Source organism: Microtus ochrogaster, chromosome 5 (genome assembly GCF_000317375.1).
Source record: "Microtus ochrogaster isolate Prairie Vole_2 chromosome 5, MicOch1.0, whole genome shotgun sequence".
NCBI classification, from domain to species: domain Eukaryota; kingdom Metazoa; phylum Chordata; class Mammalia; order Rodentia; family Cricetidae; genus Microtus; species Microtus ochrogaster.
In genome coordinates this window covers 88,595,365-88,620,337 of record NC_022012.1, presented here as the reverse complement: position 1 = coordinate 88,620,337, position 24,973 = coordinate 88,595,365, and the positions used below count along the sequence as shown (strand labels likewise).

The window sequence follows — 24,973 nt, the reverse complement described above, 5'->3', positions numbered from 1 at the left end:
CACAGAACCATGTGATGTCCTTCTCTTGGGTCTTATTTTTGACATCGTCATCAAATAAGCAATGGATGAAATTGTATGTTTTCGGGTTTGGGTCTTCTGCCTTGCTCCAGTAGTCTACATATTTGTTTCAGTGCTAGTACCAACTGTTTTTATCACAATGGATCTGTGATATATATATCTTGAGATCTGGGGAGGTGATTTTTCCAGCATTATTCTATTTTACTTAGGACTGCTGTAGATATCTGGGATCTTCTGTGCTTCCATATGAATTTTAGGATTTTTTTTTCTATTTCTTTGATTGATGTCTTAAGGCTTTGGCTGCACTGGACACCCTGAGGATTTTGGATACCATTCTGGTTAGGTCTAACTTTGCCCAAGATCAGGAAAGAGAGACTGAACTCCAGTCTACCATATTTTCAAAATAATATATAAAATAAATTTGAGCTGAAGTGTGAACACATAGCCATTAAAAGTTGTAGCGGTTTAAAAGGAAGGCAGACAGAAATTGTAATAATATATACAGCTTTAATTGGGAAACAGACTTACAGAACCAGAAGTTCCAGTGGAGAACAGGAAAGCAAAAGGGAAGGCAGGGAGCACACCACAATCTTTATAAGTAAAAAATATCCTCGGGGGACCCCGCCCTACAAGGAAGGTGATTGGCTGGGTCTCCCCTACAAAAAGTTACAAATAGTCTTGGCTCTTTTTCTTAAGTATAACATTTGACAAGTGAATTAGAAGCTGCATCATAATAAAAATAATGTTAGCTGTAGGGATCAGGCTGTGGATCTCAACTTTTTAACCTTTTCTAATTACTCTATCTTGAAATTATGTTTAAATTGTATAATTGAAGCTTATATGTATTAATGCATTATATTATATGTACATACCTACATACATACGTACATACATATATATGCCAGGATTTCTGGACCTTAGAACAAATGATGCTTGGGGATAGATAATTAATTATAATGGAGCAAATTGTTCATTATAGACTGTGCCAGTGATAGCAAGATGGGAGACTGAGGCAGACCTACTTGGTGAAGTTCCAGGCCAATGAGATGCTCCATTTCAAAAGCTGGAAGACACCCAGGGACTGACACCTTAGGTTGTTCTCTGACCTTGACACCCATGCCATATACATACACGCTCACGCTCAGTCATATATCCACACACCTGAACACACACATACACACCACAGTACTTACAAATTTTCTTTTAGATATATGCCTGACTGTGCTGTGTGTGATACATGTTTGTACACAGCTGTGATAGCCAGAAGAGGGTATCAGATTCTCTGGAGCCATAGATACCTATGGTTGTGAGCTGCCCTTCCTAGGTGCTTGGAGCAAAACTCGGGTTCTCTGCAAGAGCAGGAATTGCTCTTAACCACCGAGTTTTCCTTCAGCCCTCCCCAAATGCATTTTGATGTGAAGTTTTGTTTACTGCTGGTACTTCCAGTAAATAATCACACTACCTATGTAAGTGATTTTGTTATGCTTCAGAAAGCCCTCTAGAGGCAGAATAGAAGGAAGCACACGCAGTGTAAAGATCCTGTAGGGCTGGGGATGTGGCTGTGCCTGCTGTGCCGGCATGAAGACCTAAGTTTGGTATCCAGAACCCACACAAAGAAGACCTTGTATAAGCAATTTTAAACTAAGCCATCTAAGTAAAGAACTCTGATGAATGTCAACCAGTCTTTAATTTAAATGAAGATTAATGCTCGAGACGTGGGAAATTCCGTACACTTTTGACACTTACTGCATGCAGTTCCTATCTATACGGATCGCTGGTGTGTGATAAAATGTTGCTCTCCTTTAAGATGTACTCTTAAAAGAGGATTCAAGAAAAAAAAAGAGTGGGAGGAAGGAGTCTACGTGAGGGGGATTCTTGGGACTGCGTAGTTTCCAGCTCACTGTGGTTGTTTGCCACTCCCATGTCTGACAGGTGTTTGTCTGCTGGTTAGTTTTTGTTTTTGTGTTGTTCTGTTTCCAGAAATTACTTGAAACACTTGTATAGTAGAAGGCTACCATCCCTGCCATGCCCTTTTAGATTTCAAACTAGACTTTGGAAAATCATGCTGTCCCTCCAATTTGATTGTAAATTCATCAAAGTAGCTTAAAGGTTAGTGGTTGTCCTTAAAGATAAGAAATAGCTCTTGGTGATTTTTATTTTTTCTCAACAACAGTCTTTTCAGACCCTATATATTTTTTTTTTCTGTCTCTGGGATAAAACACCATCACCAAAAGCAATTTATGGAAGAAAAAGTTTATGGGCAGATAGTTCCAGAGGGCTAGTAGTGAGGACACATGGCAGCAAGTGGCAGGCATGGCAGCAGGAAATGAAGGTTGAGAACTCAGATGCTCAGGCTCAAGCAGGAACCAGAGAGAGCTGACTGCAAGCAGGCAAGGCTTTTATTCTCCAAGTCCACCCCCACTGGTGTACCTCCTCCAGCTGGCCACACCGCCTACACCCCTCCCCCAAAGAGAAGCACAGGCTAAGGATTAAGCCTTCGAATGTCTGAGACTGTGGGGGTGGGGGTGGGGTACATTCTTATTTAAACCTCTACAAATCCCAGCCTCTGCTCTCCCCTGGCTTCCTCCTCGGAAAACCCAGACTAACATCAACAAATGAAAGAGATTAAATACCAGGATTTCCTGTCGATATTGATATTACCAAGCACTACTTTTGGTTCGTCCCCATCCGCCCCCCTCCCCCCGGCTGCCTGGGGCTAGATGAGATTCCATCACACCCTTCTTGCTCACGTGGCTCATTTACTGCTGCTGTCAGTCATTTCACTACTGCTGTCACACATTCGCTGTTGCTGCCTTCGACATGAACTGGCTTAACTCTTCTGCTGGTCCTGTTCCCTGTGCTTCATTTTGGGTAGGCTGAAAATTGTTTGATAAATATACACATATATATTTTTTTATATATTTTCAAGGAGATATTTGTTCTAAAAATATTTTAGAGACAGAAAGACAAAATCAGATGGAGGTCAGATGGAGGACAAAATAAAAATTGACCTTTGACTATATTTTTAAAAGTTATGTTAAATGGTTCCTATTTAAAACCCAGTTGAATAAGTCACTCTATGAGACAGTGGAGTGTGACCCATGCCTATCTGGACAGGAAACACTTGGAGGAGGCAAGGCAGAGAAGGGGGCCTAGGAGTTACTTTACGCTTTCCATCTTTCCCTTGACCCTAGCATTTCCGTGATTTCAAACAGGAGGCTTCCACAGAGGCCTTGCAGAAAGAACTCAAAAAAAAAAAAGATGAGCTGGTCACGTGGATGCTTTCAGGTCCAGCAAGGGCTTGAGTTCTTCTGGAAATTGCCCTACCTCACAATAAAGTGGGATGCTTCATAGTTTAAGGTCTGTGCCCTGTAACAATGGGGAACATTATAAATGAAGGACACTGTCTATCTCCCGTTCATCACTAGAGACACGGCTCAAGAGCTCTTGCTGCTCTCCCAGAGGTCCGGGTTTGGTTCCCAGCTAAATCCAAGTGTAGTGTGCACTTTCAGTGGAAGAGGCTGCTCATGTTTTTCTGGGTGTGAAAAATCTTAAGATTTCATTGGAAAATGAATGAACTTTCAAAGATGTTGAATTTATTTCAAACCCTGGCAGAAGGTCAACAGCAGAGGTGCCTTTTTGGCTTCCACTTACAGACATTAAAGCTCACCACAGCAGCAACAATGGAGACAGAGCCCAGCATAGCCGCCTGCAGCCAGAGGACATGTCCCTGCCCCTTGGGGACACCCACTCAGATAAAGCAGGTTCTTGAACACACTGCAGAAAGAAACTCCAGGAGGAACTGGCTTATCACGAAGAGCTTTAAAGAGTAACCACAATATAAAAATTAAAAGTTTTAAAAACAAGCAAAAACATACGAGCCAATTACCTTATTTTTTTCAACCTAAAAGAACTTTCCTTTTTAGTTGAAATTAGAAGGTGATTTTATAAAGTGTACTGTTTATATTCTGTGATTAGAGAGAAGTGCTGATGTAGACAAATTCAAGGCTCCGAGCATCTGCGCCCTAAGTAAACACAGCCTGTGTTTAACATCCTTGCTTGGAATGTCCTTCAGAAACTAAGAGCTGTCTCTGCAGGCACCCTGTACCATTGTGTTGCCATTTCTGAGTGCCCACCAGGTTGCAGAGTGAGCCCATTACTTCCCCTGTCCTGATAGTGTTCTCCATCCTTCTACCCTACCTCACTCCAGATGACCTCTGCATACATTAGCTGAATGACTGCTGTCATTCCTACTTCAGGGCTGGGGTGACCATCTCCTCCCTCTGATGACAGGAAGAAAGGCTTCCTGTCACAGCAGCAGCAGCCCCAGCAGCAGCAGCAGCAGCAGCGGCTCAGGTGGACCAGATGGCTCCTCAGCTGGGAGACCCCTGTGTGCTTTATTAGATGCATTAAGTCATGCTAGCTAGAGGATTTTCCTTTGCAGCTTAAACACCGAGCAAATCCAGACATCCAGAGAAGCTGAAATGAAAAGGACCTGTCTCCTCTTGTGCCGCCATTTGCCGAGTGAACGCTTGTCAGCCAGCACAGTCTATATATTTCGAGGAGGCAAAGTCACCCTTAATGTGTTGGCAAAGGCTGTCACAGAGCACGCTGCAATCCGCAGCTTAACTCAGCGCACACTGAGAGTGCTGGTTTGCCTTAACAATTGCAAGAGTGTTCGACTTCTGTTCTCTTTTGCATCCCCCCTTTGTACTGCACAATGTGAAAGAGATCCTGTTGACATTGATAAGAAGCGTGGCTGACAAACACCATCCTTTGCTGTGATAACCAAGGTTTCAGTCTCTCTAAGGTATCTGTCCTTGACAAAGCACCATCAAAAATTCTTTTCTCTATGGGGCTTCTGTCAATCACTTCCAGTTAACTCACTAATTGTGAGTGTCTTCCATTCTCTTGAGATTACACAAATTATGTTCTTGATAACTTGTGGGGAGTCTCTCTCCTTTGGACTATTTTTATTGACTGTAAGAAAATCCGTTCTTAGATATTTTCTCCCCAGAACCCTTATAACATCATCTATTCATCTGTAATAACTCATCTGTTTGGGGACTCTTTCCCTTATTTTTCATTCTGTGCTTGGTTTTCCTATTTACAATTCCAGATTATGACAAGTCCCTTCCCACCCTTCTGTGTGATTGTCAGATTTCTGGTTTAGAGGCAGACACAGTATGCCGGCAGCTGCCATCAAATGACTCCCTCTACGCAGCTTTCTCTGAAGAAAGTCTCCGAGAGATCAGAAAACCTTCTCTAAATTAATTCCAAGTACAGGCATGCTGTCCCTCTGTTCTTATCCTGTGAGGATTCTGATGGATCTGTCACAGGCTTGCCCACCTCCTTTTTGGACTGCTTCCCAAACAAAACCTTAAGTATGCCTCTCATGTAGCACCCCAGGGAGAGAGCAGCCTCCTGGGCCTGGAGGAGGATGGATACCCCCCTCACACACACACTGTTGTCTAGATTGCTGTTATATCTGGTATATCTGTTCCTGCGTGGGACTAGGAAGTCTGATTAGGTTGAGAGTCTGGAATCGCGGTAGGTCAGCCCTCGGCTGGAGGGCCTAGTGGCACATACGCCAAGGATGCCACCTGTATTTTAAATTCAAGAAGAGAAGGACCTCCTGTGCCCGTTCAGGGTTAAAATGCTGAGAAAGTGCCATGTTTTGATCAAAGTTAGAGAAATGCATCGGAACTTCTGTTTGATTTCTGAGAGTCTTCAGGAGTTTATCCTAGAGGACTTATAGGATTAGTTCTCAGACTGTTCACAGTGAGAATCTTGTTGTTTCTTTAAGGGAAAACTAAGTTGTCGCTTCCAGTAAGAAAACTCAAGGAGCAGAAAAAAAAGTGGTGTCCTGAATTCTAATATGTACACCTGTTTATAATCATCAATTGAAGCTTATATTATCTTGTCATTTATATAAGAAGAATCTGGTATCTAATAATAATAATAATGATAGAGGATTGCTACTGAGGAAAGGCATTGAATGTTGAATTCTGGCCCCCACATTTGCATGCACGCGTACACACCCATGCCAACAGTCCATTCATAAATGCACGTGTACACACTCGAGCACACACAACAGCACCTCAGATACACAACACACACACACACAAACTATAAAATTTTAATGTATGTATGAATATATATTGTTTACTAGCTTAAAAAAAGTTCAGGAGCCTGGCGATGGTTGTGCACGCCTTTAATTCCAGAACTCAGGAGGCAAAGGCAGGGGGATCTCTGTGTGAGTTCGAGGCCAACCTGGTCTACAAGAGCTAGTTCCAGGACAGGCTTCAAAGCGACAGAGAAACCCTGTCTCAACAAACATAAAACAACCCTCCCCAAAAACATTCAGTGTGCTTTATTGTGCCAAAAGGATAAATCAGAAGATCAACTAGTTAAAATAAATCAAAAAAGTTAAAGAAAAAAAGGAATAGAGCTGGTAACCATGGTTCTTAGATAATTCATGTTAGGCTTTGATGCATCCTTATGCGGTGAAGAAGCCCATGTGGGTTGCATTCTTGGGATAAGCAAGAATTGCTTATGTAGAGCACAAGGAAATGGAGGAAGCCACCAGAGAAGATGGCTCGGCCAAAAGGAGTGGCTGCCACCAAGCCTGACACCTGGACTTCATTCCCTGGGTCCTGTGTGGTAGAAGAGAGAGCTATTCCTACAAGTTGTCCCTTGACCTTTATACACAAGCTGCAGCATGAGTATGTGTGTGTACATGCACAGAGATACACAAATATACTGCATATCAAATAAAAAATTAATGTTAAAAAAGGAACTGAAAGTTTTACTCAATATCAAGAAAAATTAGAGAATTTCTATTAAGTGTAGTGCAAATTCTGATTGGTCTTAATAAGAAGAACCCAGAGTCAGATATTAGGGAGTGAAAGCTGAAAGATCAGAGAAACAGAGCAGCCAGTCACTAGTTCTTACCTCTATGAAATTCTCAGAACCAAGGGGGCAAGGTCCTGTCTCTATGAATCTTCAGCCTGAATAATTTGACCTCCTGTCTCCTCCCACTTTATAGTGCTCTCTCTGCCCAGCCATATCCCTTCTTGTCTCCACCTCCCTAGTGCTGGAATTAAAGGCCTGTTATTCTCAAGTACTGGGATTAAAGGTGTGAGCCTCCACAACCTGCTTCTATTTCTCTTTGAGACTGGATCAATCTAGTGTAGCCCAGAGTGACCTTGAACTCACAGAGATCCATCTGCTTCTGCCTCGCAGGTGCTGGGATTAAAGGTGCGTGCCACCACTGCCTGGCCTCTATGGCTAACTAATGGCTCCCTCCACGCTCCGATCTCCAGGCAAGCTTTATTTGTTATAGCACAAACAAAATATCACCACAATGAATGTTTCCAATTTTCAATCCAAGAAATTTATTCAAACAGTGGGCCAAAGGGTGTATATGATGAGAACACCCTACACCAGATGTTGGAACGGTAAATGGAAGGTGTTTTAGATACACTACACACCAATCACATCATAGGAAAGGGCATTGCTGATGCCATGAGTTCACATGTGAGCAGAATGACACAGGTCATTGCCAACGCCATGTATCCGCAGGTGAGCCGAACGGCACAGGTGGGCGTCCGATCGCCAAGTCTAAATTTATTCATTATTTTTCACGAAAAGAAACCTCACCAAAGGTTAACATTGTGTTTGCTTTTGAAAAAGAAAATGTTTTCTTCCTCATGGAACGTGTTTTCAGATGGACATTGTATGTGCTTCTAGGGTGCTGTGATCACACCCACCATGGACCACCCCATGTCAATGCAGCCAACGAACATTGTGGGCCCCCTGACGCAGCAGATGAACCATCTTTCGCTGGGGACAGCAGGAACGGTGAGTGGAAAAGTTTGCTTTTGTGTCCTGGGACTTGAGAAGGTGCCATGTGATGTTTTCCCTAGCATTGCTGATAAGCTGATAAGCTGCTCATCTCGCACCTCTTGCGGGTTCCAGCATGAAGGAGCTCGCATGCAAGTTCAATGCCAGGGAACGTGCATTCACGAGGTCCTGTAGCATGGCCTTTAGACTTCAGGTGTCAAGTGCACCGTGTGCAGCATAGAGCTATCTAGAAAGGGGCCCTTCTGTCTACAGGTGTCCATCTGTACCTCATGACCATATGCATGGGGCTGCTTTTCTGTTCTCAGCAGCTTACCAGCCCAAGCTGCTGTCCTTCCCAGGTTCTTCACACCTAAGAGGCCGGTTCTAACTATGATCAGAATAGAGGAAATTTTAGTACTGTCGATGTCTGAAGTATAGGAAGTCACTAAGAAGTTGGCCCAGTTGAGCGTTTTTTGTCTTTCCTGGGGATGCGCTGGCATAGTTGCTACTGGAGAGAAGGAAGGGAATCTGTTTTATATTTTCTTACGTTTACAATGTTTTTGACTAGTCTTACTTCTCCAAAGCGTATTGTTCTCATTTGCTTCTGCATTATTGTGGTAAAACCTGGACCAGAAGCAACACAGAGCAAACAGGGTTTATGTGATTTGCAGGTTTAGAGTACACCATCAAGGGGGGCTAGGCCCGAAGCTGAGGCAGGAGCCTGGAGGCAGGAGTGAAGGCTGAGACCAACAATGGAAGAGCAGTGCTTACTGACTTGCTCAGCTGACTTTCTTATATAGCCCAGGTCCCTGTGCCTCGGGAATGGGTTAGCCCACCGTGGGGTGGGTTCTGCTACATTGATTAGCGATGAAGAAAGTATCCTGAAAACATGATTACAGGCTAGTCTGATGGAGGTCATCTCTCAACTGGGTTTCCTCTTCCCAATTCTCATTGGTGTCAAGTTGACAACCAAGACCAGGCATCTCCTGAGCTGAAAAATGCCAATAGCACATTTGATCTTCTTCAACGACATGCCTTTTATAAGACGATTCCCTCTACTATTCACATCGAACAAAACCTAGAACACTAATCCTATGCTCAACACCATCAGAGAAAATGCAGGCATGGTGAACCACCGGAGTAGGCATGCTTCAGTGTTTAGTGTACGTATTAGTGCCGGTGACCTTGTCTTTTGTAAAGACATGGGAAAGAAAAGTATACATTCTTTTAACTTAGGCAGCTCAAACAGTGGAGGACAGTCCATGGCATAGAGTGAGGAAACCTTGATCTAAATCTGAATTGTACTATCGGGGGACACAGTGTCTAAGGAACTCCACCTCTGCTCTTCAGAGCAAGCTCATTCAGCTGGACACATGAGCACCTTCAGATACTTGACTTTTGTCTTTAAGCTTCTGTATCTCTTTGATACCACCTCTGTGACTCTCACAGAGACACTGGCATTGTGTGTCTCTAGGATATACTTTATGTCCCTTAGCTGTGGATGGAGGCCTTAGAACGATGATTCCCGCCACTCAAGGGAAAAAGAAAGAAGTTGCAACCTCAGAGTGCTCACTGATCTCTAAATATAGAGAAAATGACAGGCTTCAAGAAAGAACCTTAGTTTATCATGAGCCACAACTTTTACTAGCTAGCAATGGCCAGAAATGATAATTCAATGATTATCATTTAATTTAATGATGTGGACCACTCTTTCTCTTAGTGAGTAAAGGATTTTAACACAGAGAGCTTATTTTTAATGTCAAATCCCCTCTTGTTTTTTTTCTTCACGCAACTGTGTGCTTTCATTATTGCAAATAAATAATGCTTAGTTGCAGTATAAACATAATATAACATTAATCACTGGCAATACAACATTAGTATTATAAGCTGACTGTTTGGTAAGGATTTTGAGAGGCAGAGAGAAGATACCGTATTTGGTTGATTCATTCCAAAATATAATCGAGTCCATGTTACATCTAAAATATAGCCATTTCTTTTCCTAAACTGCCACTCTCATACTTTGGCATGCTGTCATGCTTTTGCTTTTATGTGACTTTTTTTAAATTGGCATTTGCTGTGGATTGCCTAGTTGAGGTTGGTTTATTTAACTTTTTCCACCTACCTGGATCCATTTCCTACCTCTTACTGGCACTATGTACAGTCCGGTGGATCTAGGAATGACCTCAGAGTCCACGTTTGGCTTTGTGTTAGCTGTGCATGTGTAGGCTAGGTTCCTTGGGTTCTTGGGGTTTTATTTCTTTTCTGATAAACTGGGAACAGTAGCAACATGCCCATCCCGGGGATGCTGTGAGGGTTAAGTGGCATGATACACAGCAGACCTAATATGATATATGACCAGTGGAGTCCTACCAAGTGAGTCACCCTTAACCTCTGATGGGATTTAACTGGTGAGAGTTCAGTTCACCAGAATAGATATGCCACCTTATTAAATCCACAATCCAACTCCTTTGCTTGCTCTATCTCAAGGGGCATACCTTAATTCTTTTACATGCCCGCTGTGTTAACTGCTAACGTAATATTCCAGGGCTCCAAAGCTAAGCTTCTATTTATGTTTATTTCTAAATAAACTTGCTGAAGTGCAAGCAAATACCTTGAGTATGTGGAATCAAGTATTCTTGCATTTCTGACATTACAAACAAAGTCACATCATACAAATCTACATGTAGATTGTTGAAATTATTCTAATTTAGTGAGATTTCCACTTTAATACCGCTGCCTGAGGGTTGGACACCTAATGGACAGAGACGCTACTTTCAGCAGCCAGGTATACGAGAATATTTTGTAGAGAGTACTACCATGACCCATGTGCATGGCCCGTTGCCCCATGTGCACAAAGACCCAGGGTGGTCTCGCTGTCCAATTCCTTTTCATATAACTGGCTGTATTTTATGTGAAACATCCATGTAGTTAGATATCTAGCCTTGTTTGTCAGGTGAACTCCAACTTTGTACCTGGTTCTCTACAACTTCTATCTGGGGGCCCCTCCATCCTTCCCTGTGCAAATTCAGATAGCACCTCCCTGCTCAGTCTTTACATGCTTTTCTTCAATGGTCTTATCCACCCTCATTGAAGACTCTTAAATCTGAGTCCCCAATGCTAAAGTTAGAACATCAGTCTCATCCGTCTGGTCTCCATTGAGATCCCACTTCAACATCGCAATCATTACAACCCACACACATGTCATGAACTTCCTTGAGTGTCCTTCTCCTTGCCTGTGTGCCTGTCCTGTTTTATGTCATTACTACTGTGATGATCCACCCAGTAGCCAGACCCTAGAGCTGGGACTCAATGCGCACACCATCTTTCTTCCTCTTCTCCATCCTCAGATACTTTTGAAGTACCATGAGTTATACATAGACATTTATTGGATCCATTTTTCTCTTCCCCATGTCCATCTTTCATCATTTATTGGACCCATCCTCTCTTCCCCATGTCCATTCTTCATCATTTATTGGACCCATCCTCTCTTCCCCATGTCCATTGCCCCCCATTTATCAAATCCACTCTCTCTTCCCATGTCTATCCTCCATCATTTATTGGATCCATCCTCTCTTCCCCATGTCCATTGCCCCCCATTTATCAAATCCATCCTCTCTTCCCCATGTCCATTGCCCCCCATTTATCAAATCCATCTTCTCTTCCCCACGTCCATTCTCCATCCTTGGCTTCATCCAGATTATTATCACAGTCTTCTAACTGTACTTCCTGCTTTCCGCCTCACTGTACAATGATCCATTCTCCGCCTTGTCATCTAAACTATATGTTAGTTGCTTTTTATGTTGGTGTGATAAGACCTCATGATCAGTAGCAATTTACAGAAGCAACATTTTGTTCTGCTGAGAGTAAAGAGCGAGCCCATGACGCCAAGGGAGGTAGAGAAGCAGGCTTCAGGAGCTGCAGGTCCCTTCAGGGTTTTGTCTATTGGGAAGTCGAGAGAGAGAGAGAGAGAGAGAGAGAGAGAGAGAGAGAGAGAGAGAGAGAGAGAGAAGAAGGGTGTTGAGACCACGAACACTCATGCCTGCCCCCAATGAGGTGCTTCCTCCAGCAAGATTCTGTGTCTGAAAATCCCAAGACTTCCTCAGCCGGCATCACCAACTGGGAACCAAGTGTTCAAATGCAGGAGTCTATGGGAGACTTTTCTCTATGCCAGTATCTCCTCCCAACCTGGGAGTCTTCAGTGACTCTCAGAAATCTGAGCTCTTGGAGAATTCGCAAAACCAAGTGTGAACAGCAACCACGGCAGCGGCAACAAGCAAGAAGCCGAGGAGCAGATGGGCTTACAGGGCACAGAACAGTGACATTTGCGGTGTAATTTAGGGTAGGGTAGTGGTCAGGCCAGAGAGCAGGGAGCTAGAGTAGGATTTTTCTTTTTTAGAAGACGCTAAGGCCACTCAGTGCCCTGCTTTCCTTTTTAAGATTCTTGGCAAAAGGAATTCCATTGAACCAAAGCATCCTTTTTCTCTTCCAAAAGGCAGGTATATTTCATCTCATATCACCTCGAATTTTGAAATGGGTATCATGTGGTTTAAAAAATTTCCATCTGGAGTTTTCCCTCTTGGAAGTGTGGTGGTCAATTCTCAAACCATTGCTAAGGTAACTGAATGTATGGGCTTCAAGCTAAATGAGATTAATGCAAACAGGTACCTATGTTATTTCCTGGCTCTAACCTTGAAGGACTTTTCTAGATTTTCCTGCATTTGTTTATTCTTCTCACTGAACTCCTCCGATAAAAGCAAAGCCCCATTATCCACGATTTCATATCAAGTTACCGGGAGCTTTAGCAGAAGCCACCTGGGCCTTGAGTGCAGTATGAGACCCTCTACATTGCATGACAATCTTGTTTTACAACTTTCTTATCTCCTTTTCATTTGTTCAGCCGCTGGTCACCAGTGGCTTACAATGCCACCAGGCTCCTTTGAAAGAAATAAAAAGATTCTGTTCTGCAGGCTCCTTATCTCCAGTTCAGTTTGCTTTTCCCAAGCCCCTGCAGAATTGTGACATCATGGCGTAATTATTGCCACTCACAAAAACAATCCTGGAATTGTATTCCTGATTGGCCAGAGCTCACTGTCATCCTTCAAACATCCCGTTTCTCCACTGCTCTAAAAATCTGATGAAAATATGCATTATTTGCCTTTTCCATCACTAGGCGTAAATATCAGTATTAAGATAGAGAATCATAAAATCAATCAGAAGAGCTTATATGGAATCATGACTCAGTAGATAGTATCCTAAGCAATAAATGGCTTCATGAGTCCTGATGGCTGCAATTCCTTAAGTGAACTCTCAAGGGAAAAATAGCAGCTAATTGCAAACTAGTGCAAGACAGAAAGTGTAACTGCAAAGGTTATAGTTTAAAAAGTTCTTTAAACTTACTGTAACATAATAGTTCCTTGCATGGAGAATGTTCCGTGTAAATAATGAATGGAGAGGTAGGGGCAAGTCTGTTGGGGACAGGGTTACTTACAAATATTAAATCTTTATTTCTTACAATATGGATCTTGAGTTGAAGCAAATTATTATCATTACAGAAAGGTCCTAATACAGACAACGCCTAGGAATCTGAGTGAGTTGGGAATAAAACAGGGTAGAGAAAATGGAATAATATGATTTAAAACTGTCACTGCTGTAATTTAACAAGTATGCACACACACATACCGCAGCTAGAGAAGATAAACAACCCATACATTGTTTATAAAGGGGGAGGGAAATTAGCTTTGGGGGTGCCCTCGCATTGTACAGCATCAGTAAGGAGAGCAAAGTCCAAGCCCTTCAGAATGCTTCTGTTGTTCATTTACTTACAGTTTTGAGAAGCTGGTGTCTAGAAATAGTGTAAAATAACAGGAAAGCCATAATGCTTTTGATACAATATTCTAGACAGTATTTAGTTAAGGAGAATAATTAAACAGCGATCCATTCATAGGCGCAAGTATAACAGAGTGTGAAACCACTAGCGTATCACAGAAGTAGGGTAAGCCTTGTTGATGATGTGGAGTCAGAAGAGAAGGCTATGAACTTGCAATGTGGAACACGATGTAACTGTGAGGGATTACTTTTAAAATAGTTCTGTTGAGAAATACAAAGTTGCAGGGAGAGCTGGAGAGGCAGCTGCATGGTTAAGAGTGCTTGCTGCTGCTGTTCAGAGAACCTGAGTTCAGTTCCCAGAAGGCACATCAAGTGGTTCACAACCGCCTGTAACTGCAGCTAGCAGTGCCCTCATTTGGCACCCATAGGCACGGCACACACATGAACATAGAATGAAACTAAATAAAATAGAATGAAAATAAAATCTATTTAAAAAGTATTATAAAACAAATATGTTTATTTTTGGAAATGAGAGTGAAATCATTTATATTGAATCATTTTATTTGTTTTCATTCCCCAACTACTAAACAGTAGTCATAATTTTCTATATTAATATTTGTTTTTATTTCTATCATAATTACAGATATGCATAGACTATCGCATGGTGCAAAATATAGCTCATTTTTCCTTAATTTTTGAATAGAAACTTGAAGTTTTATGTTTTATGAAAAAATAAGGAGGAATTAAGGTCAGTATTACTAAAGCCTTTAGAATTGCTTTCAAATTGATTCTCCTTCAGCGTGGGGCTCATAGTCAAGCCACTAGGTCACTTCCCTGTTTCAAAAGACCAGGCACTCATAACCATGGCTTCTTTGCATTTGAGTTGTGAGCAGTGCTTGCTTGTTCTTAGTGCCTAAGTGCTTCTCAAGGTTGACAGTCCTCTTCGCACATGCCATTTCCTCACGACAACGATTGGCATCCAACTAGGAGGCAATTTTTGAATGGTCTCAGAAGCTATTGAGTGGAGAGAGATATAGAGGTATGGGCTTTTAAAGTGCAGTGCAGGTCGCATGAATGAAATAGGAGCTCGCACAGGACCGTCTGTGCCTTAATCTTACAGAGAGCTGGGAGCAGGGTTACCATCTTCATTTTTTACAAGTCTAGCTACAACCCCATGCTATGAACCACTTTCTGTTTTAAGGTCCCGGGCTATGAACTACTTAGGAATGGGAAGAGGGGTGGGAGGGCAGAAATAGGGAGCAATAGAGGATTAAAGGGTGGGGGTGAGTGTGACAAAATTAATATATGCATGTACGAAAATGTAATAAAGCCATTATTGTGTGTAATTACTATATCCTGATAAAAAAAAAAACATTGCAGGAAAGATTGTGAAGGAGTTGCATGGGTTAAAGCCTCTTCGTTGCTTTTAAAACAGCTGATATATCCTTCCCACACCCCCACATTTGCAGTGATTGCTTGTTGCTTAACTATTTTCTAGATTTCGTTACCTCCAATGTTATGACACTTTAACAAAAAAAAAAGTCATCCTTCCTCTGTTCCAAAAGATTTAGGCAAGATTCCTATGCCTGTGCAAAGTCTGCCCCTGGTCACAATGATTGAAAAAATGCTAATGTTAACTTGGGCTTTATAAGACTCGGGCTATCTAATCCATATAGTATACGAACATGCAGGTTTTTCGTCAGTCTCCTTCAAAAGTATTTCTTTTGTTCTCCATCCCTACTACACACTGGGTACCCTCAAGATGGACTGTCTCATAAAACTCTTACAACATCTCGGGAGGGCAAGAACGTCCCACTTGATTCCCAAAGGCAGAGATCAAATAGACCAAGAGGGTGGCGATGCTCTGAGAACTGGTCGCATGCACATTCTGGTGATAATGGAGACTGACATCCACTGTCCCCTAGGGCCATGATGCCCTGCATGTGCAGAAAGGGGGTGGGGCAGGCGGACTGTGGGCCCTTCCAGCTTTTAATGCTAAGATTCTGTTTTTATTTTCCTTTGGACTTCATTGCGTTCTTTCTCATGCTCTTTTCATTCCAAGATTCAATCCCAAGACAGAATTATGGTACTTCACCAGCTGTTGTGTCAGGTAGGAAAATTCTAATTCCTTTCAGACTTAATTGGAGGGAGGAGATGGATCTCACCTGGTTTGCTCCAAAACTCTTCAAAGCAGTGATTCTCAACAGGGGTGGGGTTAAGAAGTCTGCATTTCATTTTGCCAAGGGGAGGGGCATTTAGCTATGAGTCTGTTGACTAGGACAATCTGGCTCTGTGTCTGGAAAATAGATATACTGTCTTTAAAACAAAAGGTAAGATCTCAAAGACACTTTGTCTCGAAAGATATGCAGAAGATTTCTCAATGTTCTGTGTATCTGTGGGTTTCAGTGTTTGACAAAGTCGTCAGAATTTCTGAAGAGTGGAAGAAAGATTTTACTTTAAAAAAACAGAGCACGTATTTGTAAAAAGAGATTGAGAAGCGCTGCTTTCAAGAGCAGAATTCCTCAGAAATCAGAAAGTTACCCCCATGTGCTTGCTCGGCTCCCAGGACAGGGTCTGAGATGCATACTCAAATCATTTGTTGAATGAATCAAAACTTTCATTTTTCTAAGAGGTTACATTTGGGATATCAAAAGTGACACTTCTGATATTCCATTTCACAGTAAGGTAACAGAGGTTATTTTGAGGCCACATGAGGGTCTTCAACAATAAATTAGCAATATTTAATTTGTTTTGTAAAGTTTAATGGTGCAATGTGGAGCTGAGTATATGTGTGTAAAGAAGGTGCTTTTAAAAAAGAACTTTGAACTGCATGGATACTGTGCCTTCATCTTAACTTTCGCTTTTCGTTTGTTGCAAAGAGGAAAATGGACACAATTATTAATTTTTGTTTATTTTAACTAACTGAAGAGTCACAGGAAGCACGAAGAGCTTGGAACTCTTTGGGCCTTTGGCATGTTAAGTGGTTAAAAATATTCAAAGGGGACTAAAAAAGTCATTGGAAAGAGTACATGAACATAATTCAGGAAATGCCCTAAAGAACCGGGAGGCAGTGGAGTCTGGCAGCCAGGAAATGGCTTTCAGCAGAGAGCATCCCACTCAAGGCCACTGCGCTTGCCCAAAGCAGGTTCTGAAGGGCAGCACTTCCTCCTGTCCTGTGGACTTCCTTAGTTATGCCTGGAGCTATACTTTCATCTCAGAGCCACATCAATGCAAAGAGTTGGCTTGCAACTGGACATCACTTTGGTACTCTCGTTCTCCAGGGATTGCCATTCATTAAAATGTCATGTGCCTGTTGTCCTTCCATGTATGTATGACCTTTTTTGTGTGTGTGTTTAAGACGTGTGACACTGTAGAGGGATGTTTGGTATGTATAGTTTTTACTTCCTTTAACCTTTGGCCCCTTTGTTGGACAGAAGACTCATACTCTTAATAATTAACTAACATTAATAATAACAAATAATCCCTCAGCCAAGCATCCTTTCATCTTTAAGAACACAGTGAATGCTGGGCATGGTGGTGCACACCCTTAATCTAAGAATCCAAAAGGCAGAGGTAGGCAAATCTCTAGGAATTTGAGGACAGCCTGGTCTACGTGATGAGTTCTCTCTGTGGTAAGACTATTTCTCTCTCTCTCTCTGTGTGTGTGTGTGTGTGTGTGTGTGTGTGTGTGTGTGTGTGTGTGTGTGTCACAATGAATATAGCAAGATATTAACACACATATTGTAATGAAAATTGCAAGCCAATTGTCAGAATCACTTACTTTACAATCATGGGTCGCCTCTATACAAATTAGTCTTAGCAAGAAACAGTACCTAACCTTGGGAGTTCCCATCTGATTCACTGAAAATCTCAAGTAGATAAACAACTTGCTAAACATAATACTTTACAAAACTTAAGCCTGTGAGTGTATGTCTGTGGAACAAGAAATAAAACCACAGTAGAAAATTAAAATCCAAGATATGGAGCTTGTGAATTGACACAATCTCGGGACACTCGCAGGAGGCTCTTATTTCAATCCCACTGCACCCACATAAAAAAACCAGACACACAGTAATGCCAGCGCTGGGGAGGCAGATACCAGCCAATCTAGCCCAATAGGTGAGGCCCAGAACAATGAAATACCCAACCTCAATAAAAACTGTGGGTGACCCTGAGGAATGACATCCAAAATTGACATCTCCCTACCCCCACATGCGTGTGTGGATATACATATATGTTCCTGTACATATGTGCAACATACATACATGTAACCCCTCACATACACATGAAAACTCACTATGATTTGTGGCCAATAAAAGATATATTAAGTTGTCAATATTGGGTACAGAGAAAGGGGCCAATAGAACATTCTTATGAAAAACCACATTTTGGACCATTTTACCCTTAGCTCTTCCTTATAAGATTTGGACACCAGATGTGCGTATTGCATAGCTGTACTCTCCTTAGGCTCATGTCAATATAGCAATAGATGTGTTTTCTAGAATGTTCACTAACTGGCTTGTAGATGATTTCATTGAACAATTGTATATCTTTTATCCAACTATGGACCATATTCAGAAAGCAGACTGAGCCTGATGAGGTAACAAATCTTCCCCAAATATCCCAGTGTGCCAGTATCTAGTAATTTAGATGATCAGCTTTTGCCAATATATGAGCCAACCAAACTTCTCTAATATATTAGAGCTCAAGATATTATCTTCATTATCCACGGAGATAGAATCTATTCTGTTTTCATTCAACCAGTATTCTAATCATTACCAAACTATTTCTAACCACTATGCTAAGCATTGAATATGTAAATATGAATAGAAAGTCTGTCCTTATTTTAAAAAATCGGCATCCTAGTTCAGTTTTATTTTGCTGTTTCTTGTGATGATATTTGTGATGATATAAATAGTATAGAGAAACAAGAAAATAGAAAATTTGAGATTCAGAGTAATAAAGTGAATTTGGAGTAGGATCAGTAAGGCTGAGTGGGAGTTTGTCAGACAGACACCAGTGGAGAGGTCTGTCAGGCAGACAGTACAGGATATGCCATCTCTTAGAATGGCCAACAGCAAGTCCATTCAGATTTGAGGACAATGTATGACCTTGGCATGTATCAAGGCATGTATGACTTTGGCATGTATTCTCATGTGGGGTAAGGACTCTTTGTTCTTTCAGTCACGTCTCATCTTGTTTTATTTATGTATTTATTTAATCTTTGTTGGTAACATACTATGTGTTAGCTTGAGTTCAGTCAGTGCTGAAACTAGAAGTTCTCATTAGAAAAGAAAGACATTGGTTATGAATATTTTAATACAACAATATAAATACTTTACTATTAATTTTTGATTCATTAAAAAAATACTCCAGTTCTGAAGCTACCTGTGTCCTTTTCCGTGGTGGACACTTGGGGAAATTACTGACCTTTCTGTAGCTCGCTTCTCTGGGGAAATACCAACCACATAAGTAGGTTGTAAGCATTGATTAAGTTAAACCGTACACTCTGCTTAGAACAGGCCCTGACATTAACTAAGTGTTCAAACAGTGTTCGCTACAGCCACGCTAATCATTATTGGCACGATATATTATGTCGGTCCACGAAGGAACAATAGACATAAACCAGCAGAGGTCAGAGAAAGGCCTTGGGGAAAGAATTTTCTCACCATAGAAACAAAGATACATGGGAATTACCTAAGTTAAAGAAACAGAGCTGAGATTTCAGACTAAGGGAGCAGCTTGGGCGATGACTTCTGAAAATTGGAAAGGCTGGGAAATTAGAGACGGCTTAGCAGGACAGCGATATATGTAGAGATGGGGAGAAGAGAACGTAGCCAGAGAAGTAGGTCAGCTGTAGCAGTATCCTCAGCTAAGGTAACAAGCACTATCCTAAGGAGAATGACGTAATCGCTCTGCTTATAGGACAGAGAATGTCCAGGAATCAGGCAAAACCAGAATGGGCCAAATGCACTGAAGGATCTCAGAAAGAAACCACAGTAGCAAGTAATCCCATCCTGGAAATGACCGTGACATTGAATGCTAGCGAGTTCATGATAAGGGAAGGGGATAGGACACCCCAAATGCTGTAAACAATTGAGTACCAGGATAGACATCAAAAGGACAAAGCACAGGTCTTCAGTTCCTGTAGCTCAGTGACCTGCCCCCCACCCCTTTTAGGAGTTAAACTGAAGGAGGCTCGGGTTTGCTGGGGAGAAAGCGGAGTTTCTCTAGTGAACGTGTTGGCGTTGAGATATTCGTCACACATGCCAGTGGAGAGCCGAACAGCACTGGCAATGTGTGTCTCTATTTCAAACGCTGTCTTTACGTGGAGGCTGTGTTTGGAGTTACTGTCACAGAGTTTAGCCCTTGCTGCCAGGATGAATGTGCTTGAAGCGAGAAAGAGTGACAGAATCCTCGGTTTAAGGAAGGGAGCACAAAATGGAAGCACAGAAGAGTAAAGGAAAGGGTGCCATGTAGTAGATGGAGAGCCAGACAGAGGAGGAAGATTCAGTTATGTCAACAGCGAGATTATGACAAGTGCATAGGAGTCTTAAAAACAAGCCATGGGATTTCATTCAACCTGATCACTAGGAGGGTGGAGACGGCGGCGCAGCAGTTAACAGCACTCGCTGCTCTTGCAGAGGGCATGTGTTCGGTTCCCAGAACCTATGACAGGCAACGCACACCACCTACCTCTCCAGTTCCAAGGGATCTGGCTACCTGTCCTGGCCTCCACAGAAAACCTCACGCAGGTACAAATATATATGCACATGTGCATGTGCATCTGTGTGCGCACACACACCAAATAAGATTTGAGAACTTCTTTAGTGAATTGGATAGTGGTATTTTGGGGAAAGGGCAAGAGCGGTGAATGCCTGTATGTCATGGGCAAATGTAGCAACTGCACAAGTTTGGCTATAAGGATTGAAGATGATCTAAAGAGACAGAGAATGCAGCTGATTATTTGTTGATCTTTTTAATGGAATGTTTCCACTATGGGAAGAAAGAAGAACAATAGTTAAAGATGGATCTAAAGGGAGGTGAGCACCCGCAACAAGTCCTTCTTGTACGGGGCATGAAGAAAGGGTGTTGTGTGTGCGTGGAGGAACAGGAAGCTGCTCTTGGCTTCTATGCAAAGTTCCGAGTCTTGAGGAGATGTGATGGGAGGCTGCAGGCAGAAGAGAGGAAATGGAAGGTTTGAGGGGCAGTTCATTCAAAACTACAGAGAGTGGACCTTTGTGACAATTTTTAAAATCTTGTTGTGGTGGGAATGCGCGTGTGCGTGTGTGTGTGTTTGTGTGTGTGTGTGTATGTGTGTGTGCGCATGTGCATGCGTGTGCGCGTGCATGAGTTCATGCTTGTGGGGGCCAGAGGAAGGCATAAGAGAGTCAGTCTTCTCCTGTCACTGTGGGTTTCAGAGCTGAAACTCTGGCCATTCGTCTTGTGAGGGAAGGGCTTTTTCCCACTAAATCATATTTCAGGTTCAGGAAATTTGATTTTGCTTGCTGTAATGATCAGCAGCCAAGAAAATAGATTAATCAGCTCTGAAGATTTCTCGAATGGAGTAAGAAAATAGGAAATGCGCTCTGATGGCTCGGGTACGGAAGTAACTGAACCGCAAATGGTTTTGAGGACTTTGAAGAACGAACAAAAGATGATAGAAGATAGAAAGAAAATGCAAGAGACTCAGATGTGTGGAGTAGTGAAAATCCAAAAACTTGGATTTTTCAAATTTTGGACCATGAACTATTTATTGACGATGGACTTGATCACGAGGCCAGGTCACCAAACTGGACTTAGGTAACCCAGGGACACAAGATACTGCTAGACTAGTGGGTCTAAAGTGAGTGCTGAGGCCTCTTCTACAGTGAAGACGTAGTTGGGAATTAATTACCAGGGGGGAAATGCCAAGGGAAGAGTAGCGATGTCCAAAGAGAGTGGCTGATGCTGGGGCCCATGGGTCTCTGAGGTGTGTCACTCCTGTCCCCTCTCCTCAGTCACCGCTATGTGTTACCATCCCTGGTCATTTCCCTTAGAAGGCAGATGACCGCAGCCACACATCCCTAATAAGTGTCCTCTTCATTTCTTTGTTTATTTTTGAGATTGTAGTTCAATTACAACATTTCTCCACTCCTTCCTTCCCTCCCTCCACACCCTCTCATCTACCTCCCCCTGCTCTCCTTCAGATTTGTGGCCTCCTTTCTCACTAGCAGTTCTTTCTCACATATATATGTATTTTCACATGTGTATGTATTCCTAAATATAATCTATTAGCCTATGTAATGTTACTAGGCCATTTGGCACCCAACAACCAATTGGCGTATTCTTCCCAGGGAAGATCACGGCTTTACCTGGTTGCACAATTGTTTGTGCAGGGCTGAGGCATCATGAGCTTTTCACCACCCAGTTTGGCATGTCCACTGGTGCCATGCTTGTTCAGTTCATGTTCAGGTGGCCATGTTTCTGGGACTTTGTAGGTGTAGCTTCTGATTTTACTAAAAGATACAATCTCACGGCAAACTCCCCATCCTTTGGCTCTTAAGATATTTCCACTCAGGACAGCCTAAGCTGCATAGGGGGACTTAGTCCCCCTCCCCTCACCCCACATCAAACTAAACAAAACAGATGGCACTGGGGCATCTCCTTAAGTAGCAGGCAAAGCCTAGCTTTGTACAGCCATCCCTTGGAAAGAATTACTTTTGAAGACTCTCCCGTATCGCCAACAGGCTGGGGGACAGGGTTTACGTGTCTTCAGAGGAAGAAGCTGTTTCTCAAGCTCTTTGCAGCATGTGTTCTCCTGGATTCCATGAGCTAATTCCAAATGACTTCCGTCTCATCCCTTAATTACAAATTAGGTCCATTAGTAGTTCCAATTAGCAACAATTAACCATAAATTGTGTTTACTGTAAGAGACCCGACACAGTTATAAGTGCTCCCGCAAGCCACACTTAGAAGTCAGTTTCCTTTCTCCCCTCAAACACTGTGTGTTTCTTTCATGGCAAGGAGGCATTTCTTGAATTGTACTAAGCAATCCCTTTTCTTTCTTTTCAATAAGTTGTAATGAGGAGACTTTGCTCTACTTGGCTATTTACCCAGCGGATATTTTGCCCACCCTCTATAGTACTGCAAAGAGCCAGGACACGGTGGCGCTGAATGTGCCCTTTGCCTTGAAAGAACAAAGACTCTAACAGTAGGCCTGGCTCTAGAGAGCAAGCACATGGCCCAGTAGGTGGCAGAGCTCTTGAATTGTCTGCCCACCAGACTACTCTTTAAACAAGATTTTCATACATGTATTAGATACGCGGGCATATGCGCACTGAGTCATCATGTTCTTGCTGGTGCATTATGGGAATATAGTTTGCAGTGATGTAGTCATGTGACTTCCTCTAAAGACTCAGCCAATTGACTCTTCTGGTACATGAAGATCATTGTTATTTGTCTCAGTGTTTTCTTTTTGCTTGTATTTTGTTTCTGTTTTTGAAAGTGTGTGTGTGTGTGTGTGTGTCTGTGCACCTGCGCATTCAAAGTTGATATCTAGGATCTTCTTTGATCACTTTCCTTGTCTGCTGGGATTACCAGTGGCCACCACACCTACCCAGACCCAGGGATCTTAACTCTCATCCTCATGCTTACAAAGCTAGTACTTGATCCACTGGAACGCATTGTTTCTGTGCCAGCCCTTTGGGGAATATACAGGGATATACTGCAAAACCAGACTATTGATTTTTGTGACCAGCAAGATGTATCTGTGAAGGTCTGCATAGTAAAGAGTTGGGGCTTTTCAGGATCTAATGTCTTTGCCAGGGGAACATGGAGGAACCATGCAGATAGAGGCAAGCATAGCTGTGTTTACTTATAGCCTCTGCTGAAGATGGTAAAGTGTGCACCATGCAAGTGAGATGATCTGAGATTGCTCTCCAAGGCTGATGTAATAAAGCCTGGCATGGTCAAGTGTGTTTGTAATCCCAGCACTAAGGTGGCAGAAACGTGTGGATCCTTGGGCCTCACTGAATAGTGGGTTTCAGGTAAAGTGTCCTCAAAACAAAGTCAAATAAAAACAAAACATGCAATGTGTACAGCATCCTGAATAATGAAAGCCTAGAAGTTGGCTTCTGATTTATACACAAACACACACTTCATTTATTACTACAAAGATAGCCAACTGACCAGATTTGATATACATGCTATAATTTGCTACTGCTCTTTATCAGTATCATATGTTCAGTGCTGGCCCTGACATTGCTTACATGACATGGGAAGTTCCTTCCTTTCAAGGCAGCATCTTTGTGCAAAGTGGCAGAGACTAAGACAGAGCTGGATAGACTTTTCTTAGCACGGTCCTGCCACTACTGTCTTACCCAGGCATAGCTGCTCCAGGGTGTGGCTTGTCACCTGAGGGAGTAGGTAAGCCATGCTATCTTATTTCAAAATCAACTGACTGCGTAAGTCACAAACAATGCCACACCAGTTTGGAATTATGATTAATAGGGTGATATTTATTTAAAGGGGAAAAAACTTACAGATCACCGTCCCAGACAACAGCCCTCTGCGCAACCAGGAAGAGAGTCTAGTCACCACCGGAGCAGGAAGTGAAGAGAGAGAGAAGAGGGAAGTGGCTGCTTTTTTAAATGGAGAGAGACCATGCCCCCAATGGGCTGGTATCTCAGCGGCTATAGGCTGGAGGAGCAGGAGGACCTCCCGCAACAATCAACTACTTCTTAAAGGGAGCCCGCGATTGATGGAGTGGCCGCCTTCCCTTTGGCAGTCAGAAGAAAGTGCCACACCTGTGTGGCAGCTAGGTGTGCAGGCAGCAACACACAGTCCATCATCGAGGGGGCAGGGCACTGACTTAGAGCCCAGGAAAAGCAACCAAAGTGTCACCTACCACATGGGTCATAGCTAGCTCACTTTGACACTGCATCCCAAAGCCATAGATATGCTCATCCACAGAAGGACACAGCCTACGTAAGATGCCACCAAGGAAACTAAGACACTCAAAGGCAAAGCGGATTTGGAAGGGAGCAGGCTTCTGTGCGTGCTCCACACATCTGGCACGGAGAGCTCACAGTTCCCTTTTTAATCAACGGCATAGCCTGGGCCCTTGGGACGCAGTGAAAGACTTCAGCTGTGCATTGCCTGGGAGGTAGCACTTGCTGCAGGCAGTCTGGAAATACACAGGACCGAAGAGACACCGCTAACAGACATGTTACTCTTTCTCTAGACTCCATGGCAAATGAGTTCATCAGAAAGCAACATGCTGGAACCATCTGATTGTAGGTCC

The 24,973-nt window shown here is 42.7% G+C and overlaps 1 protein-coding gene across 14 annotated transcripts in view; it reads left to right on the top strand.

Moving 5' to 3' along the window:
• Rbms3 (RNA binding motif single stranded interacting protein 3) overlaps nucleotides 1–24,973 on the top strand; it is a 1,318,100-nt gene that overhangs the window by 1,251,304 nt on the left and 41,823 nt on the right. For 11 of the 14 annotated variants that reach the window (XM_026779048.1, XM_026779046.1, XM_026779051.1 and 8 more), the window contains 2 exons: nucleotides 7,771–7,881; nucleotides 15,752–15,799. In XM_026779048.1, coding sequence (XP_026634849.1) covers nucleotides 7,771–7,881; nucleotides 15,752–15,799 — 159 coding nt within the window. The remainder of the gene's footprint in view (nucleotides 1–7,770; nucleotides 7,882–15,751; nucleotides 15,800–24,973) is intronic. The other 3 variants (XM_026779049.1, XM_005348059.3, XM_026779052.1) reach the window with 1 other exon arrangement.